The sequence below is a fragment of the Bacillus rossius genome, chromosome 1, assembly GCF_032445375.1.
Source record: "Bacillus rossius redtenbacheri isolate Brsri chromosome 1, Brsri_v3, whole genome shotgun sequence".
In the NCBI taxonomy this organism is placed as follows: domain Eukaryota; kingdom Metazoa; phylum Arthropoda; class Insecta; order Phasmatodea; family Bacillidae; genus Bacillus; species Bacillus rossius.
Window position 1 is genome coordinate 376,763,575 of NC_086330.1, and position 18,626 is coordinate 376,782,200.

At 40.5% G+C, this 18,626-nt stretch overlaps 1 protein-coding gene across 1 annotated transcript; it reads left to right on the top strand.

Annotated features, from left to right (window-relative positions):
* Positions 1-7,106: 7,106 nt before the first annotated feature.
* LOC134528552 (cytochrome c oxidase subunit 5B, mitochondrial-like) lies at positions 7,107-9,865 on the top strand. The gene is made up of 3 exons (XM_063362279.1): positions 7,107-7,261; positions 7,405-7,478; positions 9,553-9,865. The coding sequence occupies exons 1-3, from the start codon at positions 7,183-7,185 to the stop codon at positions 9,757-9,759; spliced, it is 360 nt and encodes a 119-aa protein (XP_063218349.1). The 5' UTR covers positions 7,107-7,182; the 3' UTR covers positions 9,760-9,865.
* Positions 9,866-18,626: the final 8,761 nt, after the last annotated feature.

The following is an 18,626-nucleotide window of genomic DNA, read 5'->3' on the forward strand; positions in this document are numbered from 1 at the left end:
CCCTGGCAGCCTTCTGCCTGAATAAATCAATCAGACCTTATGACATAATCATTCAAACCTTGTGTTGCGTCATTAACGACACCAGAACAATCTGACAAGAAACGAACAGTCGCTGGTGTGACGTAAAAAATTCAAACACAATAATTCTTAAATATAATAACTTTCAATTCATAGAAGAGACAAATGACCTTAATTCAGCTTTTATAATTTATATAAGAATTTAACATCATTAAATTCTCTTATTAACTTATCAGATCAGAAATTAACGTAATGAGGTCAACCCTGGCGCGAGGGCCACCGAGCCTCGGCCGGACGCCATGACATGACACCAGTACATCGCGACTCGTGGACCGGGGCGGACGCACGTCCCACGGAGAGACATCATCCTTTGTCCACACCGAGTTCACTTCTGGTAACTATAGTCATTCTTCAAAACCTTTTTAATAATCTCTTCGTGTGTACCCGGTCCAGCTTTTTCGGTCCAGGACCTAATCCGGCCGCATAAATATCACACCCCCCCCCCTGCACCACACTTGGTCCGCGGGGTAGGTGCACTATCCGGTACGGGCCGACCCCCGAGGACAGAACTTTTGTTAATCTCAGTCGCTCCGGCGCTGACACTCCCCGTAAGGGAACTCTTGAGCGAATTTAGCTGCGGTCCGCGCTCCACTGCCGTGGACGCGAGCACCGCCTCAGTACGCAGATTTACGGGACTGGCCGCCTCCAATCACCCTCACCCCTCGTTGAGCAGTCAGGCTCAGAAACGCCTAGGGACACGATAATACGGAACAACTACTGACGTTGTAACATTCTTTTATAAACTTGTGCAACGCAACCTCGTGTAACATTTCTTTTGTAAACTTGTGCAACGCACCCTCGTGTAACATTCTTTTGTAAACTTGTGCAACGCACCCTTGTGTAACATTTCTTTTGTAAACTGGTGCGACGCACCTCTCCACGTAACATTCGTGAACTTATATAACGCAACCTCGTGTAACATTCCTTTTGTAAACTTGTGCTACGGTAATTCAGTAACTCTCAGACTCAGTTGAGTGTAATTGTGTAATTTGTATCTTGTAACGTCACCTATTGTGCGACGTGGTGTGTAACCGACAACGTTACACCAGAGCCACTGTCGACTGAATAAATGACACACGTCATTTATTAACTCACTCCAGCGTACGCTTCTTTAAACCTGCTATCCCCAACCACCGCCGAGTAGGGAATCTCTCAGACCCACGTAACACCGCCGACGGTCCTAGTGGGCCACGCAGGGCAATCGACCCCACGACCCAACTACCGACTAGCACCAGAACTAGTCTGGCGCCCACCCGGACTCATTACATTTGCAACAGCCACTCCCGCTAGGAACCGCACCGGGACTCGAGCCCGAGACCCCGGACGACGGCAAATTAATAAAGTGCGACGTAGGAGTGCCCGGCTCATTCACGTGTGGTTTTCCGCTAAAACAGCTGTGAGTGTAACCCTTGCGGCCTTCAGCCTAATTTCAGTAGGGAAACGTGTGACGTAATTCAAACCACCCCAAATTAGCATTATCATTCGCCACTGGAGTAGTTTTCAAGAAACAGACAGTCTCCAGCTTGACTCTAATTTTCAAACTTATTTTAGACAAACTTATTAAATGTCATTTCTATAACATATATAGATATTAGATTAATCATTATGTTTTATTATGTGAATTTAGAGCCACTTAAAATAAGTTAACTATATAGATTTTTACGAATAACGGAACTTTAGAAACTCTGGCGCGACAAGGAGCTTACCCCTCCCCTCGCGCCAGGGCTGCACGTCAGTACAGCGCGACTCGCGGACCGGGACGGACGCACGTCCCACGGGGAGCCAGCATCTCTTTGTTTCACCGAACGTCCATCTGGTAATTATAGTCACAACCAAAACCTTTTTTTAATACTCCCCGTGTGCGCCCGGTCCTTTTTCCAGTGTAGGGCCTAACCCAGCCGCATCAATTTAACACGCCCCACACAAAGCATTACGTGGGGCCGTGCAGTATTCGGTACGGGCCATCTCCCGACACCCCAGAACTTTATTTAATCGCCTAGTGCACAGGCACAGGCTAACTTCAAGATTAAACGTGTTTAAATTTAGTTTCGAGCCGCGGTCCACACAGGTGGGCCCGCGCGTCGCCAATTACAGATTACGAAATTAGCCGATGCTAATTGAACGCTCTCCCTCGACTGCAACTGGCGTGAGGACTTAAGTAAACGCACGTAGAGGCACGCAGGTGCCCCTCTCAAATAACCTGTGCCGTGTAATCGTGTACTTAAAAGCACCACAGAGTGCCAGTTTATCAAGTGTAATTTTAATCATAGTGTAATCAAAACTTCTACGTGTTCCGACGCCCCATTGGCAGTCATGTACCACCGAGTAAACCTCGCGCCCAATGTAATGAACCAGTGTCAATCGTGAACAATAAAAAGTCCACCCCGCACCCCCCGTGCGCGACGTGCGACCCGTAGAAAAACCAAACAGTGTATGTCAATTAACTTAAACAACCCAATCACGAAACTAAATTCACCACCGCCGACGGTTCTAGCGGACCACGCTGGGGCAACGAACACACGACCATCACACGGTTAGACACCGAGCTAGCCTGGCGCCTTCCCGGAGCAGAAAACGCTAAAAAAGCCAGCCACCCCGCTAGGACCTGCGCCCGATCTCGAACACGAGACCGCGGCTGACGGCACATAGTGCTGCCCAACCTGGCCGTAACGGTTGTCCCGAATTGAATCGTCACACGCGCGGCCACTTTCACAGTGGCGGCTCACGATTTTATTACGCGTGAAGATCATACACTTTCATACGATGCTGCGGTTACAGAATAAACCCTTACATGACATACTATACCCTGACTAATAAAACACTTCACCATTACACATTACGTTGCCGTCGTCCCAGTAACTGAGGCTGCGTTAGCGGGTGAGCCTAGTAGGGAAGTCGGCTGGTGTACTGTTCGGTCCGGATGGGCGCCAGGCTAGCTTGCAGCTAGGCCACGGTGGGTGTGGGTCGTCAGCGGTGCGGAGTTCGCGTTCGTAAAACACTCACATGTATCACTACTCACGTCTCACGTCTCGCGGTCTCACGTCTCCCAGGGTCTAACAGGGTCACACACGTCCGTCCTGGGTCGCGCGCGGAGGAAGACTGACTAGCGATGGTGACTGCACAGAGGAGGGGTGTGAGTGTGCGTTCTGCCAGCGGGGGCTGGTGCTGGCGGGGTGGGGACCGGGCTTCACTGCCCACGGAGGTACAATATCAACGTATTACACTGGGCTTATGACACATAGGCCCGTAACTCTGGCGACTCTACCTGACTCTTAGACTTGTCCCAGATATTGACTCGTTAGTAAGTTTGGTTGCACGATACGGTGCGGCGGTTACAGAATAAACCCTAACATGACAGACTATACCCTGACTAATAAAACACTTCACAAATATATATTACGTATTACACAGGGCTAATAACACGTAGGCCCGTAACTCCGGCCACTCTACCTGACTCTTAGACTTGTCCCAGATATTGACTCATTAGTAAGTTTGGTTGCACGTGTCACCTACTGGCTGCCCTGTGCGGGCTGAAACTAGTTAGCCGGTTGGCTAGGTTATTGAGTGAAGCGCCGACGTAACTTCTCGTAGATCACCCACAGTACTAACGTATTACGATGAACACTCGTCTTGGAGCACTGAATTATTTAAGTGAAATACCACATGGGAAGTCGAGACCGACACAGGAACTATACGAAAATGATTGCGAAGATTATAACTATTAAAACTACATATCGGTGAAAAAACAAATTGCTGGTCCCATGTTGCGCGGAGGCTGCCGGCTTCTCTGAGCTCCGGAAGGATATTGCCGCTCTTACCGCGTGCGAACCCCCTCCCCCGCCATCCCTCCCGCGGAAACGTGTGATTTTCGCGGGAAACTGAACCAGCCACGTTCGGGACAAGGCACACAGTGAAACATAATTTTGAAAGAAATGAAATATTAAATGATGACAATAATGTCTAATAAAAACCTGTGGAAAAATACATACATTACATTTGTTGTAGTTCGGCAGAGGGATATGCCACACCCGACCGGATCCTTCCGCCGATGTAGCACTTGTTGCCTGGCGTTCTCCTCGTTGCACTCTCTACACTTTGGAGCGCGTTCGGTGCACACGCCTTTGTGAGACGTTGATGAGGCATAGCGGATAAAGCGACATAGAGGAGCATTAGCGGTCGGCGTCAATGTTACTTATCGTCACGAGGGCAGTGGCTTAGCCAGGGGGGGGGGGTAGGTGTTCTACCCCCCCCCCCTTAGCACTAATTATTTTTCTTATCTGAAAGCAGGTTAGCTAAAAGCCTGCGTGTCTTACTGTTATCACCGGCCACTTCACTGGAGGGGAAGAGTAAGCGAGCGCTACCGATTCTCCTGCCCTTCCCCAACCCCTGTCACAAGCAGAAGCTATAAGGTTGTGATGCCGTGATGGGTCCCAAGCTTTCAAATATCTTACACCTATTGTATTTAACCAGCACGGTAATTATAAGCAGGTGTTGACTGGGCTTCCGAAAGTGTAATGATAGCTGTGTGTGTATAGAATTGAGACGACATGGTGTCATGTAACGCTTCAAGCTAAAGCTAAAGCTAATTGTTTCCAGGAATAGATCAGTTCTGCCGAAACCCAATCCTTTTTATTCTTTTTTTTTATTTGTACTGTCGAGCTTTGAGCATGATTTATGATTTTGAGTGGACGTGGACAAGGCACTTAGATTGATTAAAATATCTTAGACAAAAGCAGGTGGGTGGGTTTTTACATTAAATCACAACGATAGTGGGAAGCTGGTGCAAAGAAAAATATCAAGCTTAGAAAAAATACAATTTTATTCATAATAAAATGCCTCTAGAGCGAAAATGGAACATGACATAAATAAATAAAATTTATAAAACAGTTTATAATTATCATTGGGGCAAATACTAATGCGCTCCCGTGGGACGCGAAATACATACAATTATTCACACAAATAAAACAAAGTAAGCAAGAGTAAAGCAGACATGGTGGCGAAACGCTGTAAAGTAGCAGATCAAGTAATATGGGCCGCTAGGCGAAAAAACTGAAGGCAGAATCAAAAGAGAACTTATAATGCGGCTTGACAAGAAGTGTCCAATGCCATCGTGGTATGCCCATATACAGCCGCTGAAATGTTACAACATGCTACGGGCAGTACTTGGCGTGAGAAAAAGAAACCCAAATCAAATGACCTGAAGGGTCCAAACATTGGTGGCAATTACATTACTTTACATTACATCATATGGCAGCAATAAAAAAATGTAGGCGCTGCCATAATGTGCAAGCAAGAACAATACTTAAATACAGACGTTAAGTTTCACAGCCCAGTACATACCGGAACGCATGCCACCGCCGCAGTGACAGCCTTCGTGTCCAGAGACCGAAAGACTGCAAGGAATACGCTAGGGGCCGGAGTATATATAGGCCGGAAATACACTCGACAAAGGATCGCTGGGAGGCGTGGGTGAAGACCGATATTTTTTGCCGGGGGGGGGGGGGGAGGGGAGGATGGTCTATTTGACGATGGTGGAGAAAGGCTGTCGGCCGGGTTAAGGGGGAGGGGAAGGAGGGGAAGGAATGCTGTACAGTACCGAAAAACGGAGCAACTGCTTCAGCATGATGGTTTATTTTATCATGTGTATTTGTCAAATGTCTGTGTTCATTTTCATTTACAGAATAACTCAACATTATGTTTTGACGTCGACCCAAGTGTCTCCTCGGCTCCTTCAGGCCGTTATGCCTCGTCAACGTCCTCTCTTGCAATACTAGTGCACCGACTGTGAAGTGCGACGGTCAGGGACGCACCCGCGTGCGCCCTAGTATGCCAGTGGGCTTATTTTTGTGTAAATAATTATGCTTTTTATGTAGTTTTAAATGGTAACGAGCCTCAACAATTGTGTATATTCTGTAATCGCTACTAATTAATTCATGTGTAAATTTGCTTTTTAATTAATTACTCGACAAAGTTGTGTTAATATTTCTGTGATTTTTCTCAAGTGCTTATGCCTTGCTAGTAATGTAATCGCAACCTGGCTCGTCGCGGGGCGGGCCTCTCCCACGACGGCCGATTTCCCCTTCCCACCCCTCCTTCGCGGCCCGCGGGCCTCGGTCCGCTGGCGGGCGGGGGAGTGCAGTGGTGTTCTGGGCGCGATCGAGAGCAGATGTACACACCGCTCAATGCTGCTCGTGAGGCGCATCTTCTCAGCTCGCAGTCCGACGACAGTGAAATGTCACAGGTTGCCTCTGCAGCTGAGCTGCTTTAGTTGTATCGCGCGCCGTATTGAGTTTTACGAGTTTTCCGGGACATCACCAGACGAACGTCATAGGCCGTGTACGCGCAGTTAGGGACCGCCGAACCTCTCAGTCAGTACGAGACTCCTACGTGACGGACCGCGCACGTGCTGCGCATCATTACGGAGCAATCTTAGCCGGAACCATTGTTACGGGATTAATTTCCCTGTTCGTGTTGGGACGTTCTCTAAAGACGAGATTTATTTCCGGAAATCCGGGTCGCGGCGGGGAGGGGGCTCTTTCCGTGACGTACCCGCCAGGCTGCGGCAGGTTCTCTGTGCGAAAATAAAAGGGGCTCGTGGAAACGAACATCATCGAGTTATCCTTGGAGCAGCCTATCGTTCTTCCTTTCCTCCTAAATTCCCTCCAGGTCCCGTATTTTCCTGTCCCGGCCACGTTGGCCTGAACTCATTCCTCACCGACGAGAGCTACAAGGGCAAAACAGGACAATTACACTAACAGGAGATCAGGGACCTAAAGCCGAGGGACATCAGTTTATAACCAATTTTTAAAAAATCATTATTTTCTATTGTAACATTTTACTTTATGAAATTATGCAATTTATTCATTCGTAACACGAATGTCAAACATGCTTTACTTTTCACTATAATTGATAACTCGATACGTTCACTTCAATTGCACTTCGGGATTGTGGCGTTTTATTTTGTTTAAGTTGTAATCAGGTGTTCTTAATGTGCACATATAGTCTTAGATGTATGATGTGCTACTTTTAGTTGGCTTCAGATGTTTGTAGAGGAAATTTCGTTCTCCTAACCATATTTTTTTCTACTCTTCTTTATCTTCAAAAATGGCGTTCCTATGCAGACGAGTTGTTCAGCTTTCTTGCAGAAATTTTTCTATTTCCTCAGTACAATGCGCCAAGAAACGTGAGTACAGAATTGTTTTAACTAAATATATTATACGCTTGATTGAAATTGTTAAACTTGATTTAGAATGTTCATAAATTCTTATTATATGTTAATATGAGTTGCCGTTATGGTGTATGGATTGGTTTTTTCCTTGGTTGCAGTAATGGGAGATCCAATGGAATTGGCCACGGGATTAGAGAAGCGTGAACTCTTAGCAGAACTCGCTGGAAATGATGTACGTGTTTTTAAACACTTGTTTCCTGGATGTATGATGTGATAGAAATTGGAAGGGGCGAGGGTTATATCCCATCCCTTTTTTTCCGGTAATCGGTAATATTTGACGCCGTGGCTTTTTAGACCGGATAGAAAAAATCGGAAAACATGGTCTTGACTCAGTACACTCACCCTAAATGTCCTGGGAAGGGATGCTTTTGTAATTCCTACTAGTTAGTGAAAAAAATTAAATTTTATAACTTACATTACAATACCTCTGCCTTTATGCTGCCGCGTATATTCATTGCTTACCCGTGATAAATAGTAATATACTAGAGATATTCCTTCAGGATATAGTGATACACTTTTGTACATGAACCAGAAGAATTAGCATATTTTTAATTCTCCATAGTTGGCTACAATTGTGCTAAACAGACACACATGATCATGCATAAACAATGACTGGCAGCGTCAGTGTGTAAACACAGTTATTGAAATAAAAGCTTTAAACTGTTATTTTTCATGAACCGGTAGAAATTAAAGAAACCATGTTTTCAGGGTAAATTTAGGAACGTCTCTAGTACGGTAAATATGTAGTTGGGCGGTATTTGCGAAAAAAAATGTTAAAAATCCGAAAATACCTTTATTATATGCTCTTCAACTTCATCTTTTCATTAAAAGTGGCGGAGGTAAGAAATTCCAAATACTTTAGGAGATATAGAATTTTTTAATTTTGCAATACAAGACCTGTGGAACCATTCGAGCGCCGCCATTTTTGTTATTTTACCGTGTGTTCGTGAATACGTGAATCGTGAATGCGTAATTAATCAAATGGTTGTATGGTCAGGTCAGTTACATTGTTAATACTTTCTAACTAAGCCGACATTAAAAATTATTTTGTGAATTAATTTTAATGGCTGTTTAGTTTTAAAATATTTATAATGTAACTGGCCTGACCAAACAAACCCGGACAGAGGGTGAACAGTAAACTAAAATGGTCAATTAGGTCAGGTCAGTTACATTATAAATACTTTCAAACTAAGATGGTATTAAAGATAATGTGAATTGATTTTAATTATTCTTTAGTTTTAAATTATTTATAATGTAACTGACCTTACCTAACAAACCCATAACAAAGGATGCACAGTAACAACTCACGTAATTTTTTTTGTTACTTATTACTTGCGCAACAATATCAAAATAACAAATAAGACTTTAAAATTAGAAACGTATAAAATTCACCTAAGTTGGAGGCAGTAATTAAACACAGTTTTAAACAATAATTGAACTAAATAATCACGTATTAGTTCATTTGAATTCTGGCCTATCACAAACAATCACGTGACATCATTATCCAATAAAAAAATATATACTTGTACGTAAACAAGAAACAATGGTGCACGCACGCCACAGGAATGCGCTGGTATTGTGCTGAAATTTAAAAATTCGAAATCTCCTAAAGTATTTGGAATTTCAAATCTCCGCCGCTTTTAATGAAAAGAGGAAGTTGAAGAGCATATAATAAAGGTATTTTCGGATTTTTAACATTTTTTTTCGCAAATACCGCTCAACTACATATGAAGAAATTTAAAAATTCGATATCTCCTAAAGTATTTGCAATTTCTTACCTCCGCCACTTTTAATGAAAAGAGGAAGTTGAAGAGCATATAATAAAGGTATTTTCGGATTTTTTACATTTTTTTTTCGCAAATACCGCCCAACTACATATTTACCTCTAGTACTTTTAAAACATATTTTCCTTCTTTTTTTTCTGTCAAAGTTGTGACATCCGATGATAGTATAGTAATGTAAGCTATAAACTGTTATTATTAAAAAAAAAAAATAGTAGGAATTAAAAACAATCCCTACAGGGACATGTGTAGTGTGTGAAAACCATGTTATCCAATTTTTTTCTCTATTCTAAAAAGTTGCGACTACCGATAATTACTGAAATTCTGAGCTGATGGGTGATCTGTGAATTTTATGTGCAGGCAGATGATGAGGTAGCAACGTCCGTGTCATAAGTTTTCTTACATATTTAAATATTAACTTAATCTAAATGGTTATTGAAATTGTGGTTTGTTTGTTTATTCCAGGATCCCTTTAACATGAAGCTAATGAAGCGCGGCCCCGGCACGAAGGAGAACCCCAACCTGATTCCCTCGGCATTCGATGCGCGCATCATCGGCTGCATCTGCGAGCCGGAGGCGCAGCACATCAAGTGGATGTGGCTGCACAAGGGCGAGCCGAAGCGCTGCTCCTGCGGCAGCTGGTACAAGCTGCAGGAGACCACGCCCATCTAACCACCCCGTCGCTTGCAACCACGTGTAGTACGCTTGTACCTAGTGCATTGGCCGTCTTTAAGAGGTTCCATTGTGTTGTTTAATTGTAAATAAAACTTATAAACTATTTTGATTTTTTTTTTTCGACCCCTCTGTTACTTTGCTTGTTGATTTTAGCTTCAAATGATTTATTCTAATTAGAATTGAGCTTGGATCTGTCACTAAAATCTTGCATAGTACTGCTAGTCGCTTAGAGCGAGTTGGCTCAAAGACAAAATTTTAGATCAATAATTCTACAAATTTGGTTTCAAGGTTTTTGAAAGTCACTACGGATGAAATGCCGGGATGGTTCCTTCTCCCAATTTATCCTATTTGTATTGATTAACACTGTCTCTAGTTAGCGAGTCTTAAAAAAATCTAGATGTTTTCCTAATGGTTGGCCATAGTCAGTAGTATCATTGTTGAATTACAATGCACCATCCAGTCCGGAACAATGGGAAATTAGTATTTACAGTTTAAACTCTATATAATGACACTTAACGGACTGAGCATTTTTCGGCATTATAGAGAGTGGTCGTTAAATGGAGAGAAATAAAAGATATAATTTTACTATGCTATATTAATAAGTATTTACTAATATAGTACATATTTTACTCACGAACATTAATTTTCATACAAATAACACTCATTGCATATAGTCTTATCTTCGTCTGATGGTTTTTGCTGCTACAGTATTTTAATTGTATTTTCTTATGTATTTTACTGATATCTTGAGATACTGCCAGATCACCTTGATTATATAAAAAGTATTTTTCTAATAGTTTCGCTGCAAGTGCTTAATAAAACTTTTTCGTCAATACATGGAAGATTTTCGTTACTCGTCATGTGTACAGTTCGAAAGTCTGTAAGCAACTGCGAAAATGATAACGTGTAATAACTTGACAAAAGTCTACTGACCGAGGTAAACATGTGCAAGTTCATCATACAAAAAAAAAGAAAATGTTTTAGAATCTCCGGTACGTCAGTCGAAGTAAACACATGCTAGATAATACAACAAAACAACAAACGGAAGAACATACACAGCTGCAGTTCTTATAAACTTAAGCAATTTAGAAAAGTACTGCTTAATCTATACTAATATTATAAAGCTGAAGAGTTTGTTTGTTTAAACGCGCTAATCTCAGGAACCACTGGTTCGATTTGAAAAATTTTTTCAGTGTTGGATAGTACATTTATCGAGGAAGGCTATAGGCTATATTATATTATCAATAACATTAGGGATCCTTACTAAAAGTCCAATTTAGAATCAAATGCAGTACACGTACAAAGTGTGTGTTGACAATGCCGCAGGCGCTAGAAGTTTATTTCCTATTGCCTATTAACATTGTTGCCACGCACTAGATGCCTTATCATTCTTAATTTTCCCATACAAGTAAAAAACACCCGTGTGATATTAACAACGAAGCAATCAGTACCCTCATAAGAGTTCAATTAGTATTTAAATACTTTTTATCACTTTAAATTGCAAACCTAAACTATTGTTTTGTTTTCTTTCACTAGAATTATTTTTAATTAATTTTCATTTTTCGGACCATCAATAATTTTCCTCTCCCGTTACAATTCTGACAAGGACTTGTGTGTATGTATGTGTATATATATATACATATATATACACACACATACGTGTGTATATATATACACGTATGTGTGTGTGTGTGTGTATGTATATATATATATATATATATATATATATATCTAATATATAAAATTCTCTTGTCACAGTTTTCGTTGCCATACTCCTCCGAAACGGCTTGACCGATTTTGATGAAATTTTTTGTGCTTATCCGGTATCTATGAGAATCGGCTAACATCTATTTTTCATCCCCCTAAATGTTAGGGGTAGTCCACCCCTAAATTTTTTTTTTTATTTCCAGTTTTTGGTAGGAAATCACCATGGCAACGGCTGTTGCTTTGTTGATGCTTCATTCATCTCTATGGCAACGGCTATTTCATTGTTAGTGCAGTCCTCATCACCGTTGAAATTTTGCAAGTACTTTAAATATCAAAAATTGCCCTTATTTTCAAGTATATATATTTTACAGACTTGAAACTTCACTGTAATGTTCCTTATGATACGCAGGATGACATTTTCCGAAAATTAGATCCCATGGGTTGTTAAAACCAGGCAACAGTGGGTACTTTGTCTGCATGAGAACAGGTTTTTGCATTGTTCATGCCTTCTGTGTCTCCATGGCAACGGGCATCGCGCGGCAGTGGCGTACCCACAAGGAGGGGCATGTATAATGAGCGGCGCAAGAGTGATCTGCCTGTAGACTGCCGTAGCGAAGTACGGGTACATCAGTTGTACGTTGCGTGCACGAGTCGGGAAAACATCGGTGCTATTCATTTTCTCTCCGGTACATTATACATCATTGTAATAAATTTTCACTTAATTTTTTTTTATTTACCATTACTGTAAATGGGAGATGTGGCTTAATTTTTTTCCATTAGTATAGCCGTGCGAAGCTAGGTCGGGCAGCTAGTGATTTATGATTCCGTATTGTTGTTAAATAGAGTGAGTGTGATGCTATATAGAGTGTATTATTGTATAGAAAACAAAGTAAACCAACCAAAGTCAAGCAATTTCGACGTTTTAAGGAGTTTGTCGTTAAATTGAGTGACGTTATAAAGAGTTTACACTGTAATTAAAATTCATGACAGCCTGGAATAGAGAAATTTAGAACATTTTCTGGAAAAATAAAACCATATACGTAGTTTCTTTTTTCAATTGCTAGTATATTTTGACATTTTTTAAAGACAGTTTGATATATGTTATTAAAATAATTCATTTTCTGCAGATATAAATATACTGTTTATACATTTGTTTCCATCAGTTGTTAAAGACTGTGTAGGTCCTATACAAATCTCAGATGTTAAGTGAGCCATTCAGTTGTAAATACCAAATGTATGGTTTACATATTCTGTTCTCTTTGTGTAGAAAACTTGATAGAACTTAGTTATTTGTTTCTGTGAGAGATAGCTCGGGAAAATTTTTTCAAAAATACTTGTGTGGAAATCTAACATCTCTACCCAAGAAACAAAACTTGTAGAATGTTGCCAGTGATGCAGCTTTAGGAATGGTATAAACAATTTGAACTGCCGGTCTTGCATGGTGGAAGAAGTTAAAAAAAAGTTTGGTATGGTTCTTCGTTTTGTGAGCATTTAGGAAGAACAAGCTGTGTGTTTCTTTGTGTTATTTTATAAAATGTGAAACATACCATTGAGCTGTGTGGCCTCTTAGTAGTTATAAAATTCACTATTTAACCGCTGCAGCTGAGGTATCAGGGGCTGCTTCCTGGTCCTACCTACTGACCATGTACTGAACCCCACACAATCCCTCCCCGCGTTCTTTTATGCCATTTGCAAATTTTAATGAAACTATATTTTGAAACTAAAAATATTGAAGCCAGTTTTGTGTGTTACTTAGTTGTGGAAAAATTAATGTAAGTTGGTTCAAGAGGCAATTAGGCAAAATCTGTAACTATGGAGAATATTTGCCTGGTTTTTTTGACGTGATAATGTCTGATAAATTGATGAATGCCAGCTGCAGGCATGAAAAATTATGTTCCGCCTGAGCAGAGCGTGCAAGTACCGGCCAACCACCGTGCGAGAAAATCTCCTGTAATATCAAGCAGGTTAAGGCGGGCTTTTTTAACTAATTGTTCGCGATTATATTCAAACAAATTAATTTAAATTAAAATTGCAAAAACTGTAATAAATAATATTTGAAAATAAAAAAGTATGCAATTTTTCATCAACGTTTTCTTATGACATCAGGTAAAATTATCGTTCGTAAACCGACTTTACAGACACCCCCCCCCCCCCCCCCCTTTTTTTTATATAAGGAACTTATATCTGGCATGTGACTCGGAGTGACACGACCGGCTGCAGATTGCAAGTGCGAGGTAGTGCACCGCCAGGTGTGGCGACAGTCTGCCGGAGCAGTGTTGGGCGCACCGCACACCACCAGCCCAGGAGATGTAGGTCGATAGCAGATTCATTATCCCCGTCATACCAACCAGACGTCCAACGGCCTTATGACGCCTTAACATTATGACATTCCATCATAACCAAAGGTGACCAAATTCGGCCGTAATAAGTTAACATGTTGTGTCGTAAGAAACAATTTGTTTTATGTTAGAGTTTTTACTTGTATTTGATCTTATTTCCTGCAAAAAATTTTAATAAATACATTTATAAGGCTTGTCACACAACAATTTGGAGAATTTTGTACTCAAGAATGAATGTTTCTTTACATGTTATTGAACCAATATTTAAATCTGGTGAATTAAAATATTAAAACTAGAAGCTTATCACAAAGTATTTAACAGGAATAAATAATACGTGTTTATCAATGAAGTATACATTGACAGTGTATAATTGGTCATTGATTTGTTTAATTGTGCATCGAATCCTTGTAATTTTGTCAATGGAATATCCACAATGTGGACTAGTACATCATACAAGAGTGAGTGAACTATTAAAAACTGCACGTATGTTTATTATCCTTGGCTTTTCCATTTCATATATCCAATTATGACTTTATATGGAGTCAAAATCATCCTTACAATAAATGGTGTGAAAACTAGGTTACATATAAATCCATCTTTAGAACTTTTTTTTCTATAATAAAACAGCAAGGCTGCTATTAGAACAGTTATTCACGGTGCTAGAATTAACAGTTAAAACTTACCCTACTTCTAAGACCTAATTTACTATTCATAACATATCTCAAGGAACTAATATAAATCTAGTCATACTGAGTAACCAAGTATTCTTAGGTGAACTTATAAGGACTAAGCATTTAATTAGGATTTGTATATGGTTCATAAACAGTATAAAGCTAAATTGGACTACATTATTGGGATATGTTCACAATATGGTAATTTTGTAAAGAAGTTAATTCTGGAAAATAAGGCCAATACTATAACAACTTAAGTAAAGGGTTTGTTGGGTAAAGTCAGATACATTAATAACACATAAGTAATACATAATATATAGCTGACCTAACCAACCTTTACTTTAGTGCTTATTTGCCTTACTTGCCAGAAGTTGCTTCTCTGTAAATGTACCCTAAAACATTGTAATGTGGCATACAAAATATTTGGAAAAAAATTTAATTTTAAATGTGTGCTGATGTGAACTAATTATTCATTATAGATGTTGACGTCGTCCAGGGCTGCGCCCACCTGAGCCCGATGTGCCACCACCTCCCTCCCCTCCTGTTAATCCTCCCGGCTGACGTGTTTTTAAATAGTGCGCCGACGCAAGAGGGCGCTGAAGAATCAGTGCTTCGCTCCCCAAGAAATAATAATACGTACTGTGCAAATCTTTTGTATCGTTCCCCAAGTGCCATGTGTTTTTATATCCAAATTGATTGTAATTTTTATGTATTTCGTTTACTAACCACGTCCGCGGCACAACGGGAAACAGGGTAACTGTTCAGGGCGCTTGGCGCCAAACACACACCCCCCTCCACCCGCTACCTCTGCGGCCATTGCTCGCGCAGTCGCTTCCCGTCGCCAGCTGAAGAAAGACGCTCCATTCCGGCTCTCCGAGGACTGCGCCTTTGTGCGCCTATCGAGGTGGTTTGACCACAGCTGTGCCTGTCGTGCCGCGAGGCGTTTTCATAGAGCGATTGTGTTTGCGTGCTTCGAGTGTTGTTTGTCGGCGTGTGGGGCGCCCTGAGATCCCACTGCGTGGTTTTTATAAACAGCGTGCTCGACGCTGAGAGCGGGCCAGGTCAGTGGTTAGGGTAATTGCTGAAGGGGGAAAGGAGTCACGCCGCCACACGGGCTACGTCACGCCTGAAACAGAGTCTTCTCGCCGGGTCCGTGCCCCCTAGACACGGTGGCGCCCACTAAACGTACAATTTAATTGCTACCAAATGCCCCGACCATGTCAATATGTACATATGAGAATTCACACATCCTGTACTTCAGTTCAAGAAATCAGTTTATATGGAGAGGCAATTATATGTATTTTGTTGACAATTTCATTGAAAACTGTTTTATTAAAATGAATTTTGTCTTTTTCAAGGGACAGAAATCTAATATTTATTATTTTCAGCTGCTAATAAAACTTCCACATTTAAAAATAAGATAAAATAATATTTGCAAATATGTTCAGATTACTAGTAAGTAGTAAGTGATTGGTGTTAGATTATTGCCATAATATGCAGGAATGAGAAAATATTGTATCAGTCCACATACTTCAGTCCTTTATTAAAACACATTTCACATAAAGCTTCCCACATACATTTATTTAGAAGAAACACTCACGATCTAAGTACCAACAGTACAACCCAAAATCATTGTTCCCAACACCTGTTTAAGAAACTTCTTACAAAATAAAATCAACATGGCAACACATTCCAACACTTCCCCTTGTTGCCCGTTTGTTTTATTTATTATGAACACCCAGCAAATTTGAAAATGTGCTGGTCTTTGGACCTGCTAAACCTTTGGTTAATAGGTCTGATATATTTTCACCAGATGGAACATACTTAAGAATAACAGTATCATCATTTATGTATTCTCTTATTTTGTGATACATTACTTTAAAGTGCTTTGTTCTTTCTGCTACCCTTTTAGTTTCAGCTATTTGTTTAGCAGACTGATTGTCCACATACAAAACATATGACCCATCAGTATACAGTCCCATGCCTAATTCAGACAGAAATTCTTTCATCCACACCAACTCTTTTGATGCCTCGAACATGGATATATACTCAGCATGTGTGGTGGAAGTTGCTATTTCCCCTTGTTTCTTACTTTTCCATGCAACAAGACATTTCCCTATAAATATAACATATCCACTTACAGACTTTGCATCACTGTCATTTGCCCAATCTGCATCACAATAGCTACTTACAAAACCCTTGTCACGTCTATACACTAATTTATAATCTTGGGTTGAAACAAGGTATCTCATAACATGTTTAACACCCCGCCAATCTGTAACACTTGGGTTGTGGCACTTTCTGCTCAATTTTCCTACACTAAAGGCAATATCCGGTCTAGTGCATGTAGCTAAGTACAACAAGCAGCCTATAGCTTCCCTATAAATAGATTGATCAAAAGGTTCATTGTCAGAGTTGGCTGACAAGCTTTCCAAGTATGGCGAAGAACATCCTTTTGCTTGACTCATGGAAAATTTTTCTAATACACTGGCTATGTAGTTTGACTGACTCACAGTTAGGCAATCCTTTCCATCTCTACAAATTTCCCATCCAAATAAGGTTGACATACTTCCAAAATCTTTTATTTCAACCAGATTACCAAATTTGATCTTAAACTCATTAATTGCATCCATTTCACCCAACAATATCAGATCATCTACATACACACCAACAATAAGATTTTTTGAAGAGAGAGAAAAAACACATGGATCTGAAACACACTGTTTCATCCCTAGACTGAGCATTATAGTAGAGACATGATCATTCCAATCTTTGCCAGCCTGATGTAACCCATATATACTCCTTTTTAATTCACAGACATATTCACCATCTGAGACATCATCTTTACACATTTCAGGCAATTTCATGAACACAGGAACTCTCAAAACACTATTTAGAAATGCTGCATTGACATCAACATGTTGCAGATCCCAGCCCATCTGTACACTCAGTGCAAACATTATTCTGATACTGTTTCTTCTAATAACAGGACTATATGTTTCCCAGTAATCTATACCAAACTTTTGAGTATGTCCTTGAGCCACAAGTCTAGCTTTGTATTTTTGTACCTTACCCTCCTTGTTAAATTTCCTTTTGAACACCCATCGACACCCAATCACATTTACTCCTACAGGTTTCTTTACAACTATCCAAGTTTGATTACGTTGTAAATTATCTATTTCCTCTAACATGGCACTTCTCCAAAAGTCTTTCTCCTTACAATTAAGAGCTTCGCTTACGGTTTGAGGTTCTTTGTTATTGCTGTACTCTGACAAATTACAACAACCCACACAGTTGGAAGACTGTCTTGGTACTTTAATTCTCTCTGACTTCCTGACTTCAACTCTTGGGTCAACATTGAGTTTCTCCATTTCAGTGGGATTTGTATCATTGTCGTGAACATCTACACTTTCAGCAGCTACACTAGTCTCAGTCTCAATGTTTTCAATGCCAGCATAATGTTCATCATTTGTGTTTACAACAGGGCAGGTATCTAAATTTTCTACAATGCTATCATGAAAATTTCCTTTATCACCTTCGACTTCACTTGAACCTACATCATCCAAATTTACAATGTCATCCTCAACCTCTAGAGTTTTACACAGCTGGATGGGTGTATTTGGTTCTTCACTGTGAAATTTGAAAGGAAACACATTTTCATTGAACACAACATCCCTAGACAAAATAACTTTGTTTCTCCTCAAACTCCACAGCCTGTAACCCTTCACACCATGTTCAAAACCTAAAAACACACACCTTTCCGCCCTCTTTTCCAGCTTCCCATGATGTATGGTTGCTGCCCACGCTTCACAACCAAAAATTTTTATGTCATCAACATCTTCCTTACTAAGTGCTTTACCATTCCATACTTCATATGGAGTTTTGAGGTTAAGTGGCTTTGACGGACATCTATTCCTGATAAAAGAGGCCATTACAACGGCTTCTCCCCAAAAAGCAGCAGGTAGACCTGATTCAAACAACAAACATCTAGATATAGATAAAAGTGTCTGATTTAACCTTTCTGCCCGTCCATTTTGCTGTGGACTATATCCTACTGTTTTTCTATGTACTATACCCTTTTCATTACAAAACTTCTCAACTTCCTTATTTAAGTATTCACCCCCCCTGTCTGATTGTAGACACTTAA

Excerpts from the sequence above, each read along its gene's own strand:
- LOC134528552 (XM_063362279.1), top strand. The coding sequence starts at position 7,183 with ATGGCGTTCCTATGCAGACGAGTTGTTCAGCTTTCTTGCAGAAATTTT. Across the intron at positions 7,262-7,404 it reads AGTACAATGCGCCAAGAAAC|TAATGGGAGATCCAATGGAA; the intron begins GTGAGTACAGAA and ends CCTTGGTTGCAG. Across the intron at positions 7,479-9,552 it reads CAGAACTCGCTGGAAATGAT|GATCCCTTTAACATGAAGCT; the intron begins GTACGTGTTTTT and ends TGTTTATTCCAG.